This window comes from Rhincodon typus, chromosome 10 (assembly GCF_021869965.1).
Source record: "Rhincodon typus isolate 14 chromosome 10, sRhiTyp1.1, whole genome shotgun sequence".
NCBI classification, from domain to species: domain Eukaryota; kingdom Metazoa; phylum Chordata; class Chondrichthyes; order Orectolobiformes; family Rhincodontidae; genus Rhincodon; species Rhincodon typus.
The window spans coordinates 41,661,213-41,684,135 of NC_063341.1; the positions used below are offsets into that span (position 1 = coordinate 41,661,213).

The window sequence follows — 22,923 nt, forward strand, 5'->3', positions numbered from 1 at the left end:
TTTTCTGATGAAGGGTCTAGGCCCGAAACGTCAGCCGTCCTGCTCCTATGATGCTGCTTGGCCTGCTGTGTTCATCCAGCTCTACACCTTGTTATCTCAGATTTTCCAGCATCATACTATCTCTGATACAAGCTAGAAGTTTTCCACTTGACGTATTTGATCAAGGTGCTCCACAAGCTTCCATGGCATGCACCAGAACTATTTAAAGCAGTGATGACAATATGCAAACTAATATTTTACATGTTGTGAACATTTTTTATGATATTAGATCACCATGACCTACGGCAGAAATAAAGTCTTTAATCCACACCTTGTGTTAAAAGACAGGAAAGGTCCTTTATCTGTACTAGATAAAGGGATTATTCAGTATTTACAGGTTTGATGCTGATTTGTCATTTCAGGCGGGTCAGTTGACATCTGGGGACCCTGTTATGTGACTGAAAGCTGATTTTGACTACTCAGGAGATCATTTGTATAAGTTGCAAACATTAAATTTGCACAGTTGGTGACAATAATGCAGTCAAAGTAAAATAAGCTTTATTCTGCATCTCATATAATATATTTGACTTAGGAATTCTTGAAACTGAAGCTGTTTCCTGTCTTCACCTACATATAGCTACTTTTACAAGGAGACCAGCTGTCACCGTATAATGGTTTCCAAAAGTTACAAAATGTATTCTCTCTGCACCAGTGTCAACGCTAATCTTGATGAACTGTATATTCATCCCTAAATCCCTTAAAATTGGATATATAAGAAAACATTTTTAGTCAATAGAATGAAATTTTGCAATCTATGTTAAGATTTTATACTAGGAATTAACTCCACATCAATACTCACTTACAGGGAAATCAATTGATCTCTTCATCAACAGCTCTCTATCCATCCCAGGATAGCTAGGCGTCAGCTTGCGACCAGGATAAAGAAACTCCCTGGTATTCTGCTCATAGATAGCCAGTGTTTCACCCACTGCAAAGAAATATTTTGAAGACATCAGGTGTTGAAGCTCAAATCCCCATTTCAGCACCACAAAAATAATAAAATGGCACTACTAACACACAGTGCCTGACTCAGACAGAATTTATAGAGTCGTAGAGTCATACAGCATGGAAACAGACCCTTTGGTTTAACTTGTCCATGCCAAACAAGTTTCCCAAACTAAACTAGTCCCATTTGCCTGAGTTTGGCTCATATCTTTCCTATTTGTGTAGCTATCCAAATATCTTTTAAGGGTTGTGACTGTACCTGCATCTACCTCTTCCTCTGGCAGTTTATTCCACATATGAACCACCTTCTGTGAAAAAGTTGACCCTCAGGTCCCTTCTAAATCTTTCTTCTCTCTCCTTAAAAATAAGCCTCCTAGTAATGAATCCCCCAACATAGGGAAAAGACCTTTGCTGTTCAGCTATATATGCCCCTCATGATTTTATAAACCTCGCTAAGATCACCCCTCAATCTCCTACGCTTTGCTGAAAAAAGTCCCAGCTTACCAGACTTTCCTGATAACTTAAACCTTCTTATCCTGGCAACTTCCTGGTAAATCTTTTCTGAACTCTTTACAATTTAATAATATCCTTCCTATAACAGGGTGCCCAGAACTATCCACAGTACTCCAAAAGTGGCCTCACAAATGTCCTGTACGACCTCAACATGAAGTCCCAACTCCTATACTCAATGATCTGAGCAATGAAGGCAAGTGTGCTAAACACCTTCTTAACTACCCTGTCTACCTGTGACGCAACTTTCAAAGAACTATGAACCTGAACTCATAGGTCTCTCTGCCCTACCATTAACTATATAAGTCCTGCCTTTGTTCACTTTACCAAAATGCAATTACCTTGCATTTACCCAAATTAAACTCCATCTGCCACTCCTCAGCCATTAGCCCAATTGATCAAGATCCCTCTGTAATCTTCTTCACTGTCCACTATACCACCAATTTTTGTGTCATTTACAAACTTACTAACCATTCCTTCTAAATTCTCATTTAAATCATTGATATAAATGACAAACCACAGTGGACCCAGCATCAATCTCTGTGGAACACCGCTGGTCATAGGCCTCCAGTCTGAAATCTGAAAAACAACTTTGCACCACCACCCTCTGTCTCCTACTGTCAAGCCAATTTTGTATCCAATTGACAAACTCTCCCTGAATCCCATGTGATCTAATTTTACTTATCCGTCTACCACGCGGAACCTCATCAAAGCCCACATAGACAACGCCTACTGATCTGCCCTCATCAATTTTTCGGCTGCGCCCTCAAAAAACTCAATGAAGTTTATGGTACATGATTTCCCACATACAAAGCTAGGCTGACTACTCCTAATCAGTCCTTGCCTTTCCAAATTCATGTAAATCCTATCTCTCAGAATTCCCTTCAACAACTTACCTACCACTGATGTGAGACTCACTGGATTATAGTACCCAGGCTTCTCTTACAGCCTTTCTTAATTAAAGATACAACTTTAGCTACCCTCCAATCCTCCGGCACCTTACCCGTAGCTATAGATGATACAAATATTTTTGCTAGGGGTCCGGCAATTCCTTTCCTAATTTCCCACAATGTCCTAGGATACACTTGATCAGGTCCCGGAGATTCATCTACCTTTATATTTTTTGAGACCTCCAGCACTTCCTCTTCTGTAATGTGGACTGTTTTCAAGACATCAATATTTATATCCCCAAGTTACCTGGCCTCCATGATTTTCTTCATAGTAAAACTGAATTTCTAGGATCAGACAAAAGTGTTGGCAGATAACCACACCAGTATTGGTATGGTTAGGGTGCCAAATAGATGGGGAACTGGGACATTCAATGGTAAACATTTATTTAGGGACACAACCAGCTGTTGTAGTTTAAGGTAGCAAGATCCCACCAGCAAATTAATGAATTACTAGATAATCTGTTTTTTTGTGATGACTGTACAACTGTAACAGAAATTTTAGCCACTGCCCTGGAAGAAATCCTGGCTGTTCAGCTGTTCCCAAGGGTTTTTAACATTCAATTTAAGCTGATAAGTTGTTTTTTGGTTTGCAAGACCATATCTAAAGCAATGCAGCATTCATCTAATAATTTCTTAGGAATCAGACTGGATTGTGCATTCACCAATTGTGGGGTTTAAAGCAAAACTCTGTCTCAGAGGCAACATTAACAGAAATAAGTGATATATTTAACTGTGAAAATTATTTAAGAGTTAAATTTTACATACTTGAATTCCAGTATTTAACTGTTCAAAACATACTACATGAACCTTTGATGTACCAAGGTGTAGAGCTGGATGAACACAGCAGGCCAAGCAGCATCAGAGGAGCATCCATAGCAAGCAGCATCCGTACCGACACTGGCCCTAAACCCCACCTCTTCCTCCGTTACGTTGATGACTGTATCGGCGCTGCCTCGTGCTCCCACGAGGAGCTCGAACAGTTCATCCACTTCACCAACACCTTCCACCCCAACCTTAAGTTCACCTGGACCATCTCTAATACCTCCCTCTCCTTCCCGGACCTCTCTGTTTCCATATCCAACCGATATCCATTTCAAGCCCACCGACTCCCACAGCTACCTAGAATACACCTCCTCCCATCCACCTTCCTGCAAAAATGCCATCCCCTATTCCCAACTCCTTCGCCTCTGCCGCATCTGCTCCCAGGATGAGGCATTCCACTCCTGAACATCTCAGATGTCCTCGTTTTTCAAGGACCGCAACTTCCCCCCCACAGTGGTCGAGAACGCCCCTGACCATGTCTACCGCATTTCCCGCAACTCATCCCTCACACCCCGTCCCCGCAATAACAACCAAAACAGTATCCCCCTCGTCTTCACGAACCACCCCACCAACCTCCAGATCCAACGCATCATCCTCCGACGCTTCCACCATCTGCAATCTGACCCCACCACCAAAGACATTTTTCTCTCCCCACCCTTATCCGCTTTCCGGAGGGACCACTCTCTCTGTGATTCCCTTCTCCTCTCCACACTCCCCGCCAGCCCCACCACACCCAGCACTTTTCCCTGCAACCGCAGGAAGTGCTACACCTGCCCCTACACCTTCCCCCTCACCCCCATCCTAGGCCCCAAGAAGACTTTCCACATCAAGCAGATGTTCACCTGCACATCTGCAAATGTGGTATACTGCATCCGCTGTTCCCGTTGTGGCCTCCTCTACATCGGGGAAACCAAGCGGAGGCTTGGGGACTGCTTTGCAGAACACCTACGCTCGGTTCGCACTAAACAACTGCACCTCCCAGTCGCGAACCATTTCAACTCCCCCTCCCATTCCTCAGACGACATGTCCATCCTGGGCCTCCTGCAGTGCCACAACGATGCTACCCGAAGGTTGCAGGAACAGTAACTCATATTCCGCTTGGGAACCCTGGAGCCCAATTGTATCAATGTGGACTTCACAAGCTTCAAAATCTCCCCTCCCCCTACCGCATCCTAAAACCAGTCCAGCTCGTCCCCGCATCCCTAACCTGTCATTCCTCCCACCTATCCCCTCCTCCCACCTCAATTTCCACCCCCATCTCCTACCTACTAATCTCATCCCGCCCTCTTGACTTGTCCGTCCTCCCTGGACTGACCTATCTCCTCCCTAACTCCCCACCTACACTCACCTCTACTGGCTCCATCCCTGCCTCTTTGACCTGCCTGTCTCCTCTCCAACTATCTTCTCCTCTATCCATCTTCTATCCGCCTCCCCCTCTCTCCCCATTTATTTCAGAACCCCCTTCCCCTCCCCCATTTCTGAAGAAGGGTCTAGGCCCGAAACATCAGCCTTCCTGCTACTCTGATGCTGCTTGGCCTGCTGTGTTCATCCAGCTCTACACCTTGTTATCTCAGCGGAGCAGGAAGGCTGACATTTCGGGCCTAGACCCTTCATGAACCTTTCCTTTCTTAGGTGCTTTTGTAAAAGGTCAGTTTTAAATTAGGTGCCACAATGGCTTTCAGGATGAAGGGATGAGAAGCACAACATACAAGTTCCTTAATCACTCCACATGCATGTTAAGTGGTAGAAATGTCATGAGGCAAATAGACAAACATCACCATTCAGACAATCATTAGCATTACAGACGTCAGTTTTCAGCCAATTCAATTCACTCCACATGATACCATGAAACAGCTGAAGGCACTGCAAATGCAAAGGCTATGAGCCTGACAACATTCTAGTAACCATACCGAAGACTGCAGCTGTAGAACTAGCTGCACCACAACAATAAAGCAGTACAAATCTAATCTGGCCAATTATCACTCCATTGGTCTACTCTCAATCATCAGCAAAATGATAAAAGAGATGTTGTTGACAATGCTGTCAAGCAGCACTTACTCAACAATAACCTGCTCACTGATGCTCAGTTGGCTTCTGCCAGACCCATTCAGAGTTGAACTCAAGAGACTGAATCAAGCTGCTCTTGATTTGAAGGCAGCATTTCACCGTGTGTACCATCAAGGAGGTCTAATGAAACTGGAATCAAGGGTAGCCCAGGAAAAAAATACTCTTCACTGAATGAAGTCATACCTAGCACAAAGGAAGATGGTTATAGTTGTCGGAAGTCAATCATCTCAGCCACAAGACATCATTACAAACTACGATACTAGGCAAGATCAAATCATTTTGAGCTCATTCATTAATAACATTTCGTCCATCATACGGTCAGAGACACAGATGCTTGATAACGATTGCTGAAGGTTTAACACCATTTGTGACTGCTCAGATAATGAGGCAGTTCATATCCAATTAAGTAAGACCTTGACAACAATGTGGCTTGGCTGATACGTGGCAAGTAACATTTATGCCACATGAGTGCTAGGCAATGACCATTTCCAAAGACGAAGAATGCAACCATTACTGTTTAACTTGAAATGGCACTCCCATCAATGAATTCCTCACGAATTGAACTGGAAAGCAAGTTGATCTTTGCGATTTTAGCAGCTCCCCCACACCTTTTGCAAAGCTGTATTCAGGGAAAGATTTAACTAATTGGATGGCAGGTAAAAGAAATAAATAAGCCTGAGGAGAGGAATGTACTGGACAGACAAAATAAACGAAGAATGAAATGATCAGGGGATGGGAACTGTGGACATATATTCAACCCAATATACAATACTTATTAAATGTATTTATAGATTTATATTCATTATTTTCTATTTCAATGGGAGGCACAATATTGAGGCTAGCTCTCAGAAATGTTTGAGACAAGAAAACTCTGCTAGTTTTAAAGGATTGGAATGATTTGTGCAAACACCTGCCCTCCAGGCAGTCAGGTTGAGAACTTGACCAATTGACGAGAACATCAGCTGCCAGGATGAAGCTGTAGCCAGATGAAGGTTATAGAATCAGGACATCAGGGCCGTGATCCAAGCTAAAGAGAGAAGTCAGTATATTAATGCATGATCATATCTGGAGCTGGGAGGTGGGATAGGAGCCCAAAGGCTTTCTTGCATCTCCAATCCACAAAGAATACTGAAGGGTCTAGGCCCGAAACGTCAGCCTTACTGCTCCTATGATGTTGCTTGGCCTGCTGTGTTCATCCAGCTCTGCACCTTGTTGTCTAGGACTTTAGTAGTATCTAGGTCAGCAGTTATGAATCCCATAACATGGCCCTGCTATTATTTACTTTTACGATAATTTAAAATAAGTTTGGAGGTGGGAGGTGGGGAATGTGTTTAGGTAGTGCTGCTTCAAAGCTATGCAGACGGTGTAGATTTACCAGGAGACAATGTCATAGCTATTACAGTCCATGATGCAGCCCATGATGTAGTCTACCCCGGAAGCACCGTGACTGCTTCAAGTATTTTTAAACTTACACTGCAGACATAATTATGTCATTAAGTCATGCTACTTGAATGATAGTTAGAACTCCAGCTGCTTTACCTTTGAAACTTCTCAATGGCCTAATTTATGGCTTTAAAATTGTAGATGGGTGGGAATTGTGTTGGTATGCTGAATTTCATTATGTTGTCCCATATCCTGCCATTCACCTTCTTCTGCCCAATGTACAGAGCAGGGTGGTAGGGTTAAATTCAAGGCCTAAATTTTACTCCCCCCTTCCATTATCGTTATCACCTCAGTGGTTCCCTGCTTTACAATACACTGAAATCAAAATCCTTGTCTTTGTCTACAAATCTTTTTGTAGTTTAGTTCAAGACTAATTCTGCAATCTTCTTCGACTTTTTGCCCGAAGACTCGAATCTTGGTTGCATCATGAAAATAACAACTCGCACTTATGTATTTATGGTAATTTGGAAGAAATATCTGAAGGCACATCACAGAAACATTATCAAGCAAAATCTGAAACCAAACCACATCATGAGATATTAGGACTAGTGACCATAATTTGGGGAAAAGCAAGGTTATAAGGAAGGATATCAAAGGGAAGAAATGAAGGTTAGAGAGAGGAGGAGAGGTTGAGGGAGGGAATTTCAGCAATTATGACCCAGGCACCTGAAGCTTAACTGCTAATGACGAAACTACATAAGAAGCAAGAGGGAGAATCAGAGTAACATAGGATTCGGATGGTTTTAGATTACAATGTGCGCGACGAGAAGTGTAGATGGAGTCCGTGGAAGGGAGGTTGGCTTCTGTGATAGTCTGCAATGTGCACACAACTTTCTGTAGTTTCTTACAGTCCTGGGCAAAGCAGTTGCTGTACCAAGCTGTTATGCACCAAGATAGAATGCTTTCTATGGCATGTCTGTAAAAGTTGGTGAAGCTGAAGATAGAAGGCTTTGACCTCAGACCATAGAAAAGATAGGGAGCTCTAGGTGGTTTCATAAGTCATTACTACTCTGGCCCTATGTAAAGGGATTGAGCCAAAACAGGGAGAGGCTGAAAGGGCATCAGGGACAGCAACATAAAAAAGGTAACATGATGGTGGGGGATCATCCTGCACCAGGTGGTACAGACCCGATAGGCCTCTTGTGCCAAGGAACCATGGACATTTAGGGAAATTAGGACAATAGAACAAATTTAAAGGCTTTGCTTAATGCGCAAAGCATTCAGCATAAGGTAAATGAAGTGATGGTGCAAATTGAGCCCAATGAATATGATCCTATAGCCATTACAGAAACACGATTACAAGGAGATCTCACATCTATGTGCCTTGGATTCATTTTCTACAGTTAATGGGAATGCAGTGCAGGTGCAGACCAAGGATGTTCTGGATCATTGTCATTGAACTGCGTCATCTACTGAGCAGGAGACGTGCTGAAAAGAATTGGATGGCCAATGCATCCCAGTTAAGGTTACAGCTGTCCTGAATTTCAATGCCAGCAGTTCATTTCAAAGAACAACTACAGACCTGTGCGGCTCAATCCACTACTGCAAATGCATCCAGGATGTCAGTGATGCCATTTTCTCGAGGTCGCACCAAATTATATCCTCCCATGCTTGAACGTGGAGATTCAAGCAGTGGGATTCTCTATCATTGCTGACTTCCCACAGGTGAATGATGCTAGAAAATGCACACACATTGCTTGACACTGCAGTTTACAAACAGATAAAGGCTTCCACTCCATCAATGTTCTAATTACATGTGACCATTGGCGCTACATTTTGCACGTCCACACTAGATAGCCTGGAAACTGCTACGATGTGTACATTCCAGAGAACTCACAGCTTCTTTCCTCTTTCCAAGGTCTTTGGGCCTTATAGGGATGGCTGCTAGGAGACAAGGGCTATCCCCTCCAAAAATAGTTCATGACAGCTTTACAAAACTCCAAACTGAAGCAGAACAAAGACACAATTTCCACTAGGGTCAGAGAGGAACAGACCATAGATCTCCTAAAAAGAGGTTTCAATGCCTAGACCACTCCAGTAGAGCTTGCAATATAGCCGAGAAGGTTATGCTGTATCATTGCTCTTCACAACTGGGAATGAGAAAGGAGGGACATTCCAGACACAGAAGAAATGTGGGATTGACAGCAATCTTCTGAAGATGAAAGGGAAGGTGATGAACAAAACATTGTCTGGTATAGACAGGGAAATTGAAACCACTTCCAGGGTGAATGTCCTGGGTTTGGACCTACTTGAATTGTATAATTCTGGTTATATGGCCTAGAGCTTCCGCTTAGTGCAAAGGACTTGTAGGGCCTAATTGTTTTCAAAGTACTTAGCTTTATCTGTCACAGCATAAATGTTATCTTGTCTATCTGATTGTATGTTCAATATTATTGGGTAATTCCATTTTCAAGCATCTGCATATGACAGGTCCTACGCATTGTCAAGGAAAATGTAGCCATCAGGTTAGATGGGCATTAAAACTATTGGCATTAAAAGTTGCACAGCTCTGAAGGATCCAGTCAGCATCTGAGGTCCTAATGTTGTGCAGTGAGATCTCTTATGATAGTGGTTGACAGAATTCCTTAGGTAGATCCTTTTCATTCTTCCATCATTAACTAGCTTTCAATGTTTTAGCGTGTGCACAGATTTCTAAATTCCCCTGAAATGCTTGAGCATCTTGTAGAACAGTGTCCAACCTGATACAGGCAGTGTTTTGCAGAGCTTCTCTTGTCAGGCGAATGCACTGTAAAGGAGAGTGAATATTTCAACTGCCCATTGTACACCTCCCAACCTTGAATGGCAGTGTGGTCCATGGAAAAGCTCAGACACAAAATGAGGTTTTCCTGCCAGAGATGTGTGGAATCATCACTGTTTCTGCTAGTGTGGAAGACATGCATAGGTGAAGTCCTTGCACAATCCCTGCACATTGCTTTTAGCAAAGTGTAATGCCTTGGATGTGGTCATCAACGTCACGGTTCCAATGCTGTGAGCAGTGAAGGAGTCAGTTGCTTGTCAGAGATAAGCAATAGTGGTTTGGTCCTCATAACTTCTTTCATTCTCGGGATGTATGAAAACGCTGTTCATCTCTCACATGAATACGACTTAACCAGTCCAACAGCGACAAAGATACGAGAACAGATAACTTAAGAGTGCAAGTGCATACATATTTTAAAAAGTGAAAGAATCTTTATAATGACAGGTGTGGTTCTTCCTATCTATGAGTGCCTGCTGCCAGCCCCCGTCATCAAGTCACCTCATCCTTCTTCACTCCAATGAGAAAAACCCCCATCTCTCTCAACCTTTCCTCATAAGACCTGCCCTCTAGTCCAGGCAGCATCCTGGTAAATCTCCTCTGCACCCTTTCTAAAGCTTCCACATCTTTCCTATAATGAGGTGACCAGAACTAAACACAATATTCCAAGTGTGGTCTAACCAGAGTTTTATAGAGCTGCAGCATAACTTCACGGCTCTTAAACTCAATTCCCCTGCCAATGAAAGCCTTCTTTACAACCCTATCAACTTGGGTAGCAACTTTGAGGGATCTATGGATGTGGACCCCAAGATCCCTCTGTTCCTCCACACTGCTGAGAATCTTGCCATTAACCTTGTGAGGTTATTGTTAGTTAACCAGGCAGCCAACTTCCCTTTCTGGGCCATGGAGGTCCAGAGGCCAGGAATGGACACATTGTAGCACCACAGTGATGGAACAGTTTCTGGCCTTCAGTGTCTGAAGTGGTGTGCAGCTGGACTTTAAGAATGGTTCTAACAGCATGAATGCCGGAAGATCTCAGCAGTGGTGAGCATCTTCAACTCTCCTGCTGTGAAATTCCACAAAATGGGGAGTGTAGAGCCCAGTTGCATAATTAATGAGGTGAAGAGCAGAAGATTGCATGAGAAAAGTTGACTTGAGCCATAGCAGACCAAGCTCCAGGAGTCTCACTTGAAAAAACACTTTGACTGAAGATGGGACAGTTTAGCCCTCTGTCACCTCAGCCCTAGTCTTTCGAACTCCAATTGCTAGTTCTTTCCTTGGCTTTACCTTCACACCTAGCTTCTTAACTGCATCATTTGTACTCTCATATATGCCTGGGACTTGTTACGTGAAAGCTATAAAGATATAAAATGTTGTCAGAATTGCTGTACCCTGATTCATATTGGAAGGTGCCACGTTTCTATGCTTGAATAACCTGAAGATATTTACACATAGCTTAGCCACTTCACCAAAGTATAGGAGATGAAACTCTTAACACCTTGAAAATTATATGACACTATACATCAGCATCAACTGGGAAAGGAGGTGGAGAAGACAGGTGGATTTGCAAACAATTCCAATTTTTTGAGACTCTATTCATGTTTGAGGTTAAGTGGCAAAGTTTTGTGAATGGTTTTCTCTCCAACATATTAATTCCCATTTAAAGTCATGGGCCTAAACCACATATAATTAGGGACATATAAATCTACCAATGAGTTCCATATTTTTCTTTAAATTATAAAGTATTTTTTAAAATATAAATATCGGTCAAACATTACTTGAAAGAGTTTTCCATGACTTCATATTCACAGAAATTCATTTTTGATCTGGCACTTTAATACTTTTTCCTGAGACAAGTTTAAATGCAGTGGATATTTAATTAAGTGAGGTAGGAAGGATCATTGATAGCCTTCCCACTCCACTGCAAATTGAGGCCCTATTGTGAGCAAAGTGAGCAGTTAAGGCCCACTTAAGGTTCTCATCCTTCAAGAATTGTCACACGGAAACCCCACTGCAAGTTCATGGGGATGGGGATGGGGATGGGGATGGGGATGGGGATGGGGATGGGGATGGGGATGGGGATGGGGCGGTCCCCTCATATAAAGGCACACACTTAATCAGGTTGTATTACTAGCAGCCACTCCCTGGTGATGCTGCCTACAATGCATAGCTGTTCGCCTCTAATTGGCTAGAAATTCTCACAGTTAACCTTGGGGTCCTTGATCCTGGGGAAGGCCAGCTATCCACTTGAATGGCTGATGGTCAATTAATTCAGTGGGACTTCTTAAAAGGAGGTGACATGGGGCTCTGTCCAGCTCTCCAGCCAATTGCCTGTGTTGACTACCAACCATAATAATGAGACTTGTGCCATTCATTTTGCAGGAATTCATAGCTAAGACTAGTCAGTAGATAAGTACAGAGTTAATCAGATTTTTTTCCCCCCATTTGTCTCCACTTTAATTTTATTCCTTGAATTACTTCCCCTAACTACCTTCTGGGATCTGGTTCCACAGATAGCTATTTTTATTTAATAACCCCCTTAACCTCTGCTTTGATAGTGCATGGTTTGCAATAATTTTCAACATGGAGTCTCAACCTATAGTTACAACCTATATTTAGCAATATTGGTCAAGCAGTCATTTACAGCAACCAGGCCTGAGAATACACTGATTTTTTTTTTAATCTCAGGATTATGATGCCAATTATAATATTCTTATTGCTATTTGAGATCTTAGCACAGGTTGGACAATTATCTGCTATTTTCCAAATCTATACTGCTCATCTACTCACATAATAAACTCACTGAGGCATTAAAGTAGTCTAATTTTCCTTTTTCCATTTCAGGATTCTGTATGTGCTTTCTATCTTTCACCCTAAATATGAACAAACTCAATGCACATTCACAAAATAACACGTTGTTTAACAAGACACCCAGGATGTGCCTATGTTTCAACTCACATAACACATTCTCTTCATTATTTTGTTCTGAGTTTAAAAGTGAGGGAGAAATGTACTTTCAGATATCAAACGAAGCATCATATTACAATGTATGTTAAGTAAGACTGATACTTTACCAGTACCTTCAGAAAACATATTTTGACTGAGCAAATAGTAACTGACAGGTAAACACATTGATATTTTCACAAATTTTGACGGTACCTGGTGGAGTCAGCTGTATTAATTCAAATTTTGTTGTATCCACTGTGAAGAAAAGAATCACAAGATAATATTAATACTGATATTATAATACAGGAGTTTCAGAGATGCAAATGTATAAATATAAAAACAAAATCACTAATATACACTGTTCTTACTTTCCAGAATGTCTGCGACATCCCCAGGATTCATAGCTTCAGGAAAGTTCTGCATTTACACAATACAAAAAAAATCAAAACAAAGAACCATCACTTGGAAATAATCGTCCAATATTAGGAAACATATGATTCAAAGATAACTGTTTTTATCAAATTTCTAATGATGATCATTTAGAGAAAAACAATGGATATGTACCAATGGATTAAGCTCTGAACTTAAAGGAACTTATTGAAATGATCAATATCAGCAATTTACTACTTGGGAGAGCAATCTGCTTTCCTTATAAAAAAATTTTGAAATTAACTTAACTCAGGCTATGCACATGCATTTATTAAATATTTTAGATTAGAGTAATTTTGCCTAACTCTGTATCAACATTTGTCTTACTACTGATCTCAATTATTAGTGATGTTTGTTTGTTGAAAAGAAAACTTTCCTCTGTTACTTACAATGTAGATCCTTCTCATTTCCAAACATTCTTATTGAATCATATTCATTGAATTTGTAAAGCGCTGCACTGTTGTGCGATGTTGTTAAAATGAAAAGCAAAGAGAAATGTAATACATAGCAAAGAGTCTCAAGCAATTACCTGGAAAAGAATGGGTAGAATGGGGAGGGTGAACAACAAATGTGAATAAAGTCAAGGCTGGTGACCAAAAAACACAGCTAAATTTGTAGGATTTAAGAAAGTTTTGAAGGTAGAGAGAGACGTGCCAAAGCAATTCAGTTTGCATTTGGGAACAGAATTCCAGAACACAAAGATATGATGACAGTTGGTTCAGTGTAGAGGGGATTAATAGCAGACTTGAGTCAGAAGGGAACTGAGAGCAAAACGGAACATGCAGCAAGAAAGATTGTAGAGCACTGAACCTCGCGTCCATGTTGACAAAAGACTCCCAAGTTATGGAAGATGGACCACGTCGTCCAAGACATCATTGTAACTTCTAATAATCTGGTTGGGTTGGGGTGATGGAACAATGCTGTGTGGCAGGGTGAAGGGTCATACAGAGACTTTGTCTTACAAATGTTTGATGGCCCATGCTCTAGTATGCATCAGTGAAGGTGTTGACAAAGGTTAGAGCTCAGCCTCTGAATACGCACAGATACAAGCATTGTCTGCATATTGTTCAATGAAAACGGATGAGGCAACCATGGAACTGGCCTGTCAGCAGCAGTGGTTGAACAGTTTTCATTTGCTCTGTAGATTTACTCCAGCAGGAGCTTGCTGAAGGTGAGGTGGAGCATTGCAGCAAGGAAGATCAAGAGAGTATCAATGCAATGACACAGCCTTGCTTAACTTTTGCACGAACGTAAAATGGGTCTGTGGCAGATATGTTGTTTAGGATCACAGCTAATGTATCATTGTAGAGCAGATGAAGACAGAGAAAACTTTTTAAGGGTAGCTGAAATGGAATAGGAGCTCACAGTTAACAGTTTTGAAAGCCTTTAGGAGGTCAAAGATGGCTATGATCAACTACTGGTTTTGTTCTCTGCATTTCTCTTTTAGTTGCAATGCAGGAAGATTATGTCCTTTGTGTCCCTTCAAGGGACTCTGGAAGGACCTTTTTAGCCACAGGGACAAGGTGATTGATAAAGATTCTTGCAATAATTTAACCTGCTACTAGCAGCAAAAAGCCTCCTCTGGAGTTACCACAGTCAGACCCATCACATTTCTTGAGGATGGTCACACCTACAGCATCTAAGATCTCCTGGCATGCTCTCCTCCTTCCAGAAAAGGGAAGTGAGGTTGTGCATTCAGCTAACAATGCTTTTCCGATATTGTTCAGTACTTCAACAGGGATTCCATGTGCTCCTCAGGCTTTCCTGCTCTTTAGCTGTCGAATGGTCTTTTCTAACTTGTGCTGGGTTGGGGTTGTGCTGAGATGGCAGCAGGACATAGCTGTATGCATTGAAGACAGTTAAGAATATCTTCAAAATGCTCCTTTCAGTGGGTGTCGACTGTTTCCCTGTCCTTGGCGAGCATCTCTCCACTCTTAGTCAGAAATGGTGTGGAGCCTTGGATGTATGGACCATATGTAGTCTCAACTGAGCTGAAGGAATCATGCACATTGTGGTTGTTGGCTAACTGCTGGATCTCCTGCACTTTCTCCACGTACCCTCGGCTCCTTAATTTGCAGATATTTGGCAGGAAATACAAACAATGAACAAAAGGAGACCATTCAGTCCTTCAAGCCTGTTCTGCCATTCAATGAGATCATGCTAATCTGATTTTAACCTCAACTGTATATTCCCACACATCAGCTTCAGCTGGCTGTAGAACTTGTTTCTAGTTCTTAAATTGGTTTGTTAGTTCAAGTTCAGAAATGCCTTGTGTCATAGGGTCAGATTGATACAACACAGAAACAGACCCTTCGGTGCAACATAATCCCAAACTAAACTAGTTTGCTCCGGGCCCATTTCCCTCCAAAAACTTTCCTATTCAAGTACTCATCTCAGTGTTTTTCAAACATTGTAACCATGCCCACATCCATCATTTCCTCAGGAAGTTCATTCCACTCGTGAACCATCCTCTGTGTAAAAAAATTGCCCCCATGTCTTTTTTACTATCTCTCTCCTCTCACCTTAAAAATATGTCCCCCTTGTCTTGGAAGCCCACATCCTAGGGAAAAGACACCTACCACTAACCCTATCTATAGCCCTCATGATTTTAAAAACCTCTACAAGGTTGCCTCTCAACCTCCTACCCTCCAGTGAAAAAAATCCCACCCTATCAAGCCTTTCTTTACAACTCAAACCTTCCATACTTGGCTACATCCTGGTGAATCTCTTCTGAACCTTCTCCAACTTAATAAAATCCTCCCTATAACTAGGTGACCAGAACTGGTCACAGTACTCCAGAAAAAGCCTAACCAATGTCCTGTACAAACTCAATATGACTTCTAACTCCTATACTCAAAGGACTGGGCAATGAAGGCAAGTGTGCTAAATGCCTTTTTAACCACCTTGTCTACCTAGGTCAGAAATTTCATAGAATTTTGTACCTGAACACCTAAGTCCCTCTGTTCTACAACACTAGCCAAGCCCCTACCATTAATTGTATAAGTCTAGCCCCTGATTGTTGCACCAAAAAGCAATACCTCACATTTTTCCAGATTGAACTCCATCATCCATTTGTTAGCAACCTATCAGGTCCTGGATATCCTGGTCATTCTGATCAAAGAAGTCTTGGTGTTTCTTGATCAGGTGACCAGCAAATGCAGAAATGTATAGACAGCTTAAGGGATTGGGCAAAATCTTGGCAGAGAGAATATGATGTGGAGAAATACAAGATTATGCACTTTGAAGGAAAGAATTGAGGAGCTGAATATTATTTAAACAGAGAAAGACTGAAGAAAGCTATGTAACAAAAGGATTTGGAAGTCCTCATCCATGAATCACAAAAAGCTAGCATTCAAGTTCAACAGGTAATAGGGAAAGAAAATGGGATGTTGGCTTTTATTTCAAAGGGAATGGAGTATAAGGGTAGGAAGTTTTTTTCTAAAACTATACAAGCCCTAGTCAAATCCTAGCTGGAACACTGTGAATAATCTTGAGCCCCTTATCTGAGAAAAGATACATTGGCATTGGGAGCAGTCAACTGAAGGTTTGCTATGCTGATACCAAGTATGGAAGACTGGCTTATGAGGAGAGGTTCAGTAGATTGGGCCTGTACTCATTGGAATATAGAAGAATGGGAGACAACCACATTGAAGCGTATAAAATTCTTAGGGTACTTGAATGGGTAGATGCAGAAAGGTTGTTTCCCCATGTGGGAGAGTCTAGGAGCAGAGTGCATGATCTCAGAAAAACGGGTTTCATATTTAAGTCAGGGATAATGAAGAATTTCTACTCTCAGAGCGTCGTAAATTTGTGGAATTCTTTACTGCAGAGGGATGTTGAGGCTGGGTCATTAAGTATATTCAAGGTCGAGATAGACAGATGGTTAATCAGTAAAGGACTCAAGGGGTATGGGAGAAGGCAATAAAGTTGAGTTGAGGATTATCAGGTCAGCCCTCTGATCTCATTAAATGGTAGAAATACTTGATGGGCTGAATGGTCAGTCCTGCTCCTATGTCTTATGGTCTCTCTGCAGATGCCAAATATGAAGGACGGTGGACACTCTGCGGTCTCTGGGTCAGTGGGCATTAGCTGAATAGGGCTCTATTATCAGGGTCTTTGAGTGCTTCAGCATTGATTTTCCAACAGCGTTGGTTATGTTAACATGGTTGAGCAGAATAACATTTTCATAGAAGTAAAACCAAATATAAAAAAATTTTTTTACTGAGAAATATTCTTGCTTAAGGGGAATAACACTATTTCTAATAGTCCAGGGAAGATAAGACTCCATTAATTAATCTCAGTATTACCTTGATCACTGCTTCACTTACACACTGACAGGAAGACTGTTCTGGGTAAAAATAAGTAAATCCAAACATTTTGTCCATTGATTTCAATTATATTAAGAAATGTCAGTAGGATTCTATACTGTTTGTGTAGTTAACAGCAAATCATCCTACTGTAAAGTACTTAATTGTGTAAGGAATTTTAAAATGATTCAATATGATTAAAGTATTAATCAATCCCCAAGGTGGAGTTGGAAAGCATAGGACAATTGCTCTAAGGCACACAGATGCAATTCAATCCTCATTTTTAAATCTTACATATTGTGTCCTAATTTCTCTTTCTCATTATATATTTCTTGGATGCATTTATAATGCAAACCACCTATCAACCTATCTATAACTGCAACCAACTTAAAGGATGAGAGGTACCCATATTGGAGGCTATGACTGGGCTGTTGCTAAATGCAAGAACATAAGAAGGAGGGAAACAAATGATGCCTGTATTTTGAAGTAGTGTCCATAAAACATGATATTGGCCAGAACAGCCATGTCAAGAAGCATGGTTGCAGCCAGCAGTGTGAAAACTAAGCAATTGTTTCACAAAGGGGCCTGCTGTACCTGATTTGCCTGCAAGGCCTTCGTATTTGGGATCAGCAGAGAGACCAGAGAAGAAGGCTATTCAGCCCATCGAGGAAAGAGAATCTTCTTATATACTTATTGTAATTTCAGTAGCCAAGGGAGTAAAGAGACCAAGAAAGAAGTAACGTTTAAATATATAAATACGAGAAATCTTACATTTCAAAGCCGATAATTTAATTTAGAATTACTCACAAAGGAAAAAAAAGCAGCTTGAGAAAAATTTAAACAGTTCAGGACAGAATTTAATTTGACACGAGGCCAAGACTAATGTTTCTGTTTCTATTTAAAATGAGTTTGATCCAAAGCGAATATAGCATTCATAGCGCCTTTTTAGATCTTTCTGAAATGTCCCAAATTTCTTTGTGTACATTGAATCAAAAGTAGTGACTGGTATGAAAATTAAAATTTAAAGCTACAAGGCTGCACTACCATAAGGAACTAAATCCTTTACATATAAAAAAGTATCCAAACAAAAATAGAAAACTACACAGCAAGTCAATTAGCACTGGAAAGTGAAGATAGGTTTAACAGTTCAGTTGAGATCCATTTTAGATCCATTCCTTCTGAACTTGTCCTTTCTCTTTCAGATGCCATTTAATAATTGGTGTAATTCCAACACTTAGGTTTAAAATGTTCAGAATTTTTTTTCTTTCTTTAGAAATTGCTTGAACAAGAAGACAGTTAATACCTTTTCAATCTTCACTTTCTCGTTGAAGGTCAATGGAAAGACAGAAGGGACAAACTTGGTTTTCTGGAATCTTCCTAACATACATACACTGACGTAAACATCATTCTTTTCAGGCAGGAACACTCCAGGACATGTAATCTATGACAAATTATTTCAATTTGGAAGAATTACAATGTTGGCATAGAAACATAAAATGTCATACTATTACCAACATTAAATAACACCACTCATTTTTGACAATAATGCTACGTTTGGCCTCTCATATATAAATTCTGTCACAATCCTGCCACAACATATTTTGTGTCAACTACCAATGTCCAACACATCCATCTCACCCACACTGCTTTTCCTCTTGTCAGACAGCTTTTGCCATTATGTGCCTATGGAAAGCATTCATTGATCAATAGGAAGCTTCTTAATTTATAGTCTTTGATAAATATCGATTCCATAAACAAACACAGCAATACATAAAATGGTGAAAAATTCATAATTAGTAGTTTCCAATTTCTTATAAAATAAAATTTCCTTAAGGTCAATTATGTATCCCAAAAAATTAAAACTTGTGACACATTATGTTTCAACTCACATAAAAAGAAAACAGGTGAGAAGGTGAGATCCTCTTAAAATCTCTACTGAGAAACTTTTTACAATCTTGATAAATTATTTTTGACAGTTTACATTGGCAATGAGTCTACAGACACTACTAATAAGAAGAAGATGGGGGCAATCATGGTATTAATATTCTAAACACAAGATTTATCTGAAAGAAAGCTTCTCACAATTCTTCACAGAAATAAGGGAAGAGCTTCTATATTTGCCACTGCTGCAAATGGCACATGCAGGGTTGACACTGAAAAATTTTGTAAAAATACATGGTTACACATGCATTGACGGATTGGAAACTTTCTGTATTCCTCCATGGGGCATGGGCATCAAAGCTAGCATTTGTCGCATATCCCGAGCTGCCCGTTATCAGAACAGCTTACTCAGCCATTTCATTTTTTACAAAAATTATATTAGTTTGTTCTAATTTTCTCTTACAATCCCATAGTTTTCTTTCTAAACTATTATTTAAATACAATATAATTCTCTGTTTTGTCATCTGGGAGAATTCTTCAATCTGACTGGCTGAGTGGCCTGACCCTGTTGCTGCATATCAAAGATCCCCTCCAGAGGGCACTAAATTCTAAGTGGCATTGGAATATAGCTAGTCTGTGCTCTGGAGCCAACTAAAACTTTGTGGAATGCTTTTTGGATTGTCAACATTGAATACACTTCTTGTGCCATTAAGCAAAAAAGGACTAATGTTTATTTCAAATAATTACTTTTGCAGATCAATGCAGTACAAATAATATCACAATTAATTCAACGTTAATCACGCCACATTGCATCCTTCATTTAAAAACATTCCTCTACACTTCCATCAACTCCCTCTCTCCTCATGACCCTCTACGTCTCTACACCGATCCCATGAAACTCATTTTAACCTATCGAAAAGGCATCTCCTGGAATCTATACCTCCCTTTTCCAAAAGAGATTGCAAAGATCAGTCCAGCAACTACAGACCATTCAGTTAACTTCGGTGGTGCAGAAATCTCTAGAAACATTCAGGATAATGGATTCATTCAGAGCCTCGGCATGAGTGAAGAGGTAACAGGTAGGATTGATGAGGGGAATACTGTTGGTATGGTGTAGATGAACTTCCAAAAGGCATACGATACAGTGCCACAAACCTACTTGTGAGAAAATTTATACTTCGTGGAATACAACGCATAGTAACAATGCAGATACAGAATTAGCTGAAGAATAGTAAGCAGAGGCTAATGGTTAATGGGTATATTTTGGGCTGGAAGAAAATTTGCAATGGAGTTCCTAAGGAGTCAGTATTAGGACTGTTGCTTTTCTTGATCATAGAGATCAAAGAGTCCCTACAGTGTGGAAACAGGCCATTCAGCCCAACAAATCCACACTGCCCCTCTGAAGAGCATCCCACTCAGATCCATTCCCCTACCCCTGCATTTCCCATGTCTAATCTACCTAACCTAAACACCCCTGGACACTATGGGCAATTTAGCACGACCAATTCACCTACCCTGCACATCTTTGGACTGTGGGAAGAAACCGGGAACACCCGGAGGAAACCCATGCAGACACGGGGAGAATATGCAAACTCCACACAGCCAGTCGCCCAAGGGTGGAATTGAACCTGGGTCCCTGGCACTGTGAGGCAGCAGTGCTAACCACTGAGATATATAGAAATGATCTAGATCTTGGTGTGTAGAGGTCAATTTCAAAGTTTGCAAACAACACAAAACTCAAGAGAATCATTAAATGAGAGGAAGATGATGCAGACCTTCAAATTGACATTGCCACAGTGGAGTGGGCAGACAAGTATCAGAAAAGTTCAATGCAGAGAAGTGCAAGTTGATGCACTTTGATACAAAGAACATGGAAAGATAGTACAAACCAAAAGGCACTATTCTAAAGGGTGTGCAGGAGTAAAGACACCTTGGAATACATGTACTTATGTCATTAGAGGTAGCAGAACATATGGAGGAAGTTGTTAATAAAGTATACTGTATGTTGGATTTCATAAATAGACTCACAAAGTCCTTGAGCAGGGAGGTTATGATAAACTTTTAAGGACACTGGTCCGACCTCATCTGCAGAATTGTACACGGAATTGCACCACACTATAAGAAAGCTGCGAGTGCACCGGAGAGTGTGCAGAAAAAAAAGACTTTACGAGAATGGTTCCGGGGTGAGATACTTCAGTATTAAGAAAACAAAAGTTGGGCTTGTTTTCCAGGGACTCATTTCACTGTCCCAAAGTACATTTAAAGAGTAGTCTTTAATATTTGCGGAGCTGGACCCCTAAGTCGTCTGATTTTCCACATCACCTAGCCAAGCCCAGCCCCACTCATAGTTCTTAACATTTTTAATCATTAGCCCTCAGAGTTCAAACACCTTCAGACAAGCAACCAAAACAAAGTTGCTGGAAAAGCTCAGCAGGTCTGGCAGCAACTGTGGAGGAGAAAACAGTTAACGTTTCGGGTCCGGTGACCCTTCCTCAGAACAAGCCTTCCCTTCAGACAAGCAATGTCCATAGATTCTAGGAAAGAAAACAAGTTACAACTGAAAGGCTGAACATGTAATAACGTATTCATTATGGGAGAGCAAGAGAGTGAAATCAGACAAAGTTGGAACCAAAGACAGCACAGTGTGGAGCTGGAGGAACACAGAAGCCCAGGCAACATCAGAGGAGCAGGAAAGAGGACGTTTTGGGTCGGGTCCCTTCATTTTTCCTCCATCTCCACACTGTATAGTCTCTGACTGCAGCATCTGCAGTTCTTACTGTCTCAAAGTTGGAACCAAGTTGGGGGGGAACATTGCCTGATGTAGTTGTTGCTGTTTGGTGACAGCTTTGCCCCGCCCCCATTCTCATTGGAGAAACCGGACGAATTCCTACAAATCCCCACAAAGGATGGCCGCCTCGCCGACTTCTATTGGCCGGCCGCATGTCAATCAAATCTGCCGGCGGCTGTTGCGCCCAACCGCCGCCTCCAACCGCCGCCCAGTCGCTCAAACCCCGACCGCCAACGGTAAGAGAACCCACCGCCTGGATTTTCAGGTGCACTGTTAGTCTCAGAACCTTTTTCGGCATTTTTGCCAGGTGGAAACAAACAAAGGGGTTCACGCTACATCCAGGTTTAAAGTCTGGTGCGGGCGCAGCTCGAGCCAACGATTCAAACAGCTTGGAAACAGCGAGCAGTGGAATGTCGATGTTACGCCGTTGTCATGGCGGCGGAGCACAAGCTGACGCCACATAAAGGAAGTGATGCACAATTGTAGCTGGAGGCCAATGGTTGGCCTGTTGTCAAGACCGCATTCTCGTTCAGGGCGCTGACACAGATGGAATCACAAGTAATTTTTGTTTAATGTATGTGTGCCTACATCGCCTGAAATACACAGCAGGTCTGGCAGCGCCAATGGGAGGGAAAGAACAGAGTTCGAGCTTCAGGCCTGTGACTTCTCACAATTCAACAATAACCCCCATGCATCAAAGACAGAGATAAATCAAAGAACTGCGGACCCTGGAGATCTGAAACACACACAGACACACAAACAGAAATTGCTGGAAAAACTCAGCAGGTCTAGCAGCATCTGTGGAAAGAAAATAGTTGACATTTCAAGCCTGGTGACTGGAATAAAGATTGTATATCGATAAAGCCTCAAATTTGAGGCAAAAGCAATGCATAAGAAACAAGTATTAAAACATTTTAAATCAAACTGTATGTGTGAAATAATTACAAAATTATTGGAGGAGGCAATGGCCTAGTGGTATTATCGCTGGACTGTTAATCCAGAACCCCAGGTAACATTCTGGGGACCCAGGTTAGAATCCTG

General features: G+C 41.3%; 1 protein-coding gene across 4 annotated transcripts in view; it reads right to left on the minus strand.

The window, feature by feature from the left end:
* spata6 (spermatogenesis associated 6) overlaps positions 1-22,324 on the minus strand; it is a 102,224-nt gene extending 79,900 nt beyond the window's left edge. For 2 of the 4 annotated variants that reach the window (XM_048602325.1, XM_048602323.1), the window contains exons 1-5: positions 22,133-22,324; positions 18,517-18,654; positions 12,846-12,894; positions 12,691-12,732; positions 843-967 (exon numbers count right to left, since the gene is read on the minus strand). In XM_048602325.1, coding sequence (XP_048458282.1) covers positions 843-967; positions 12,691-12,732; positions 12,846-12,894; positions 18,517-18,654; positions 22,133-22,180 — 402 coding nt within the window. In that variant the 5' untranslated portion in view covers positions 22,181-22,324. Of the gene's footprint in view, positions 1-842; positions 968-5,324; positions 5,437-12,690; positions 12,733-12,845; positions 12,895-18,516; positions 18,655-22,132 lie in introns of those variants that run through there. The other 2 variants (XM_048602326.1, XM_048602327.1) reach the window with 2 other exon arrangements.
* Between the last annotated feature and the right edge of the window lie 599 nt (positions 22,325-22,923).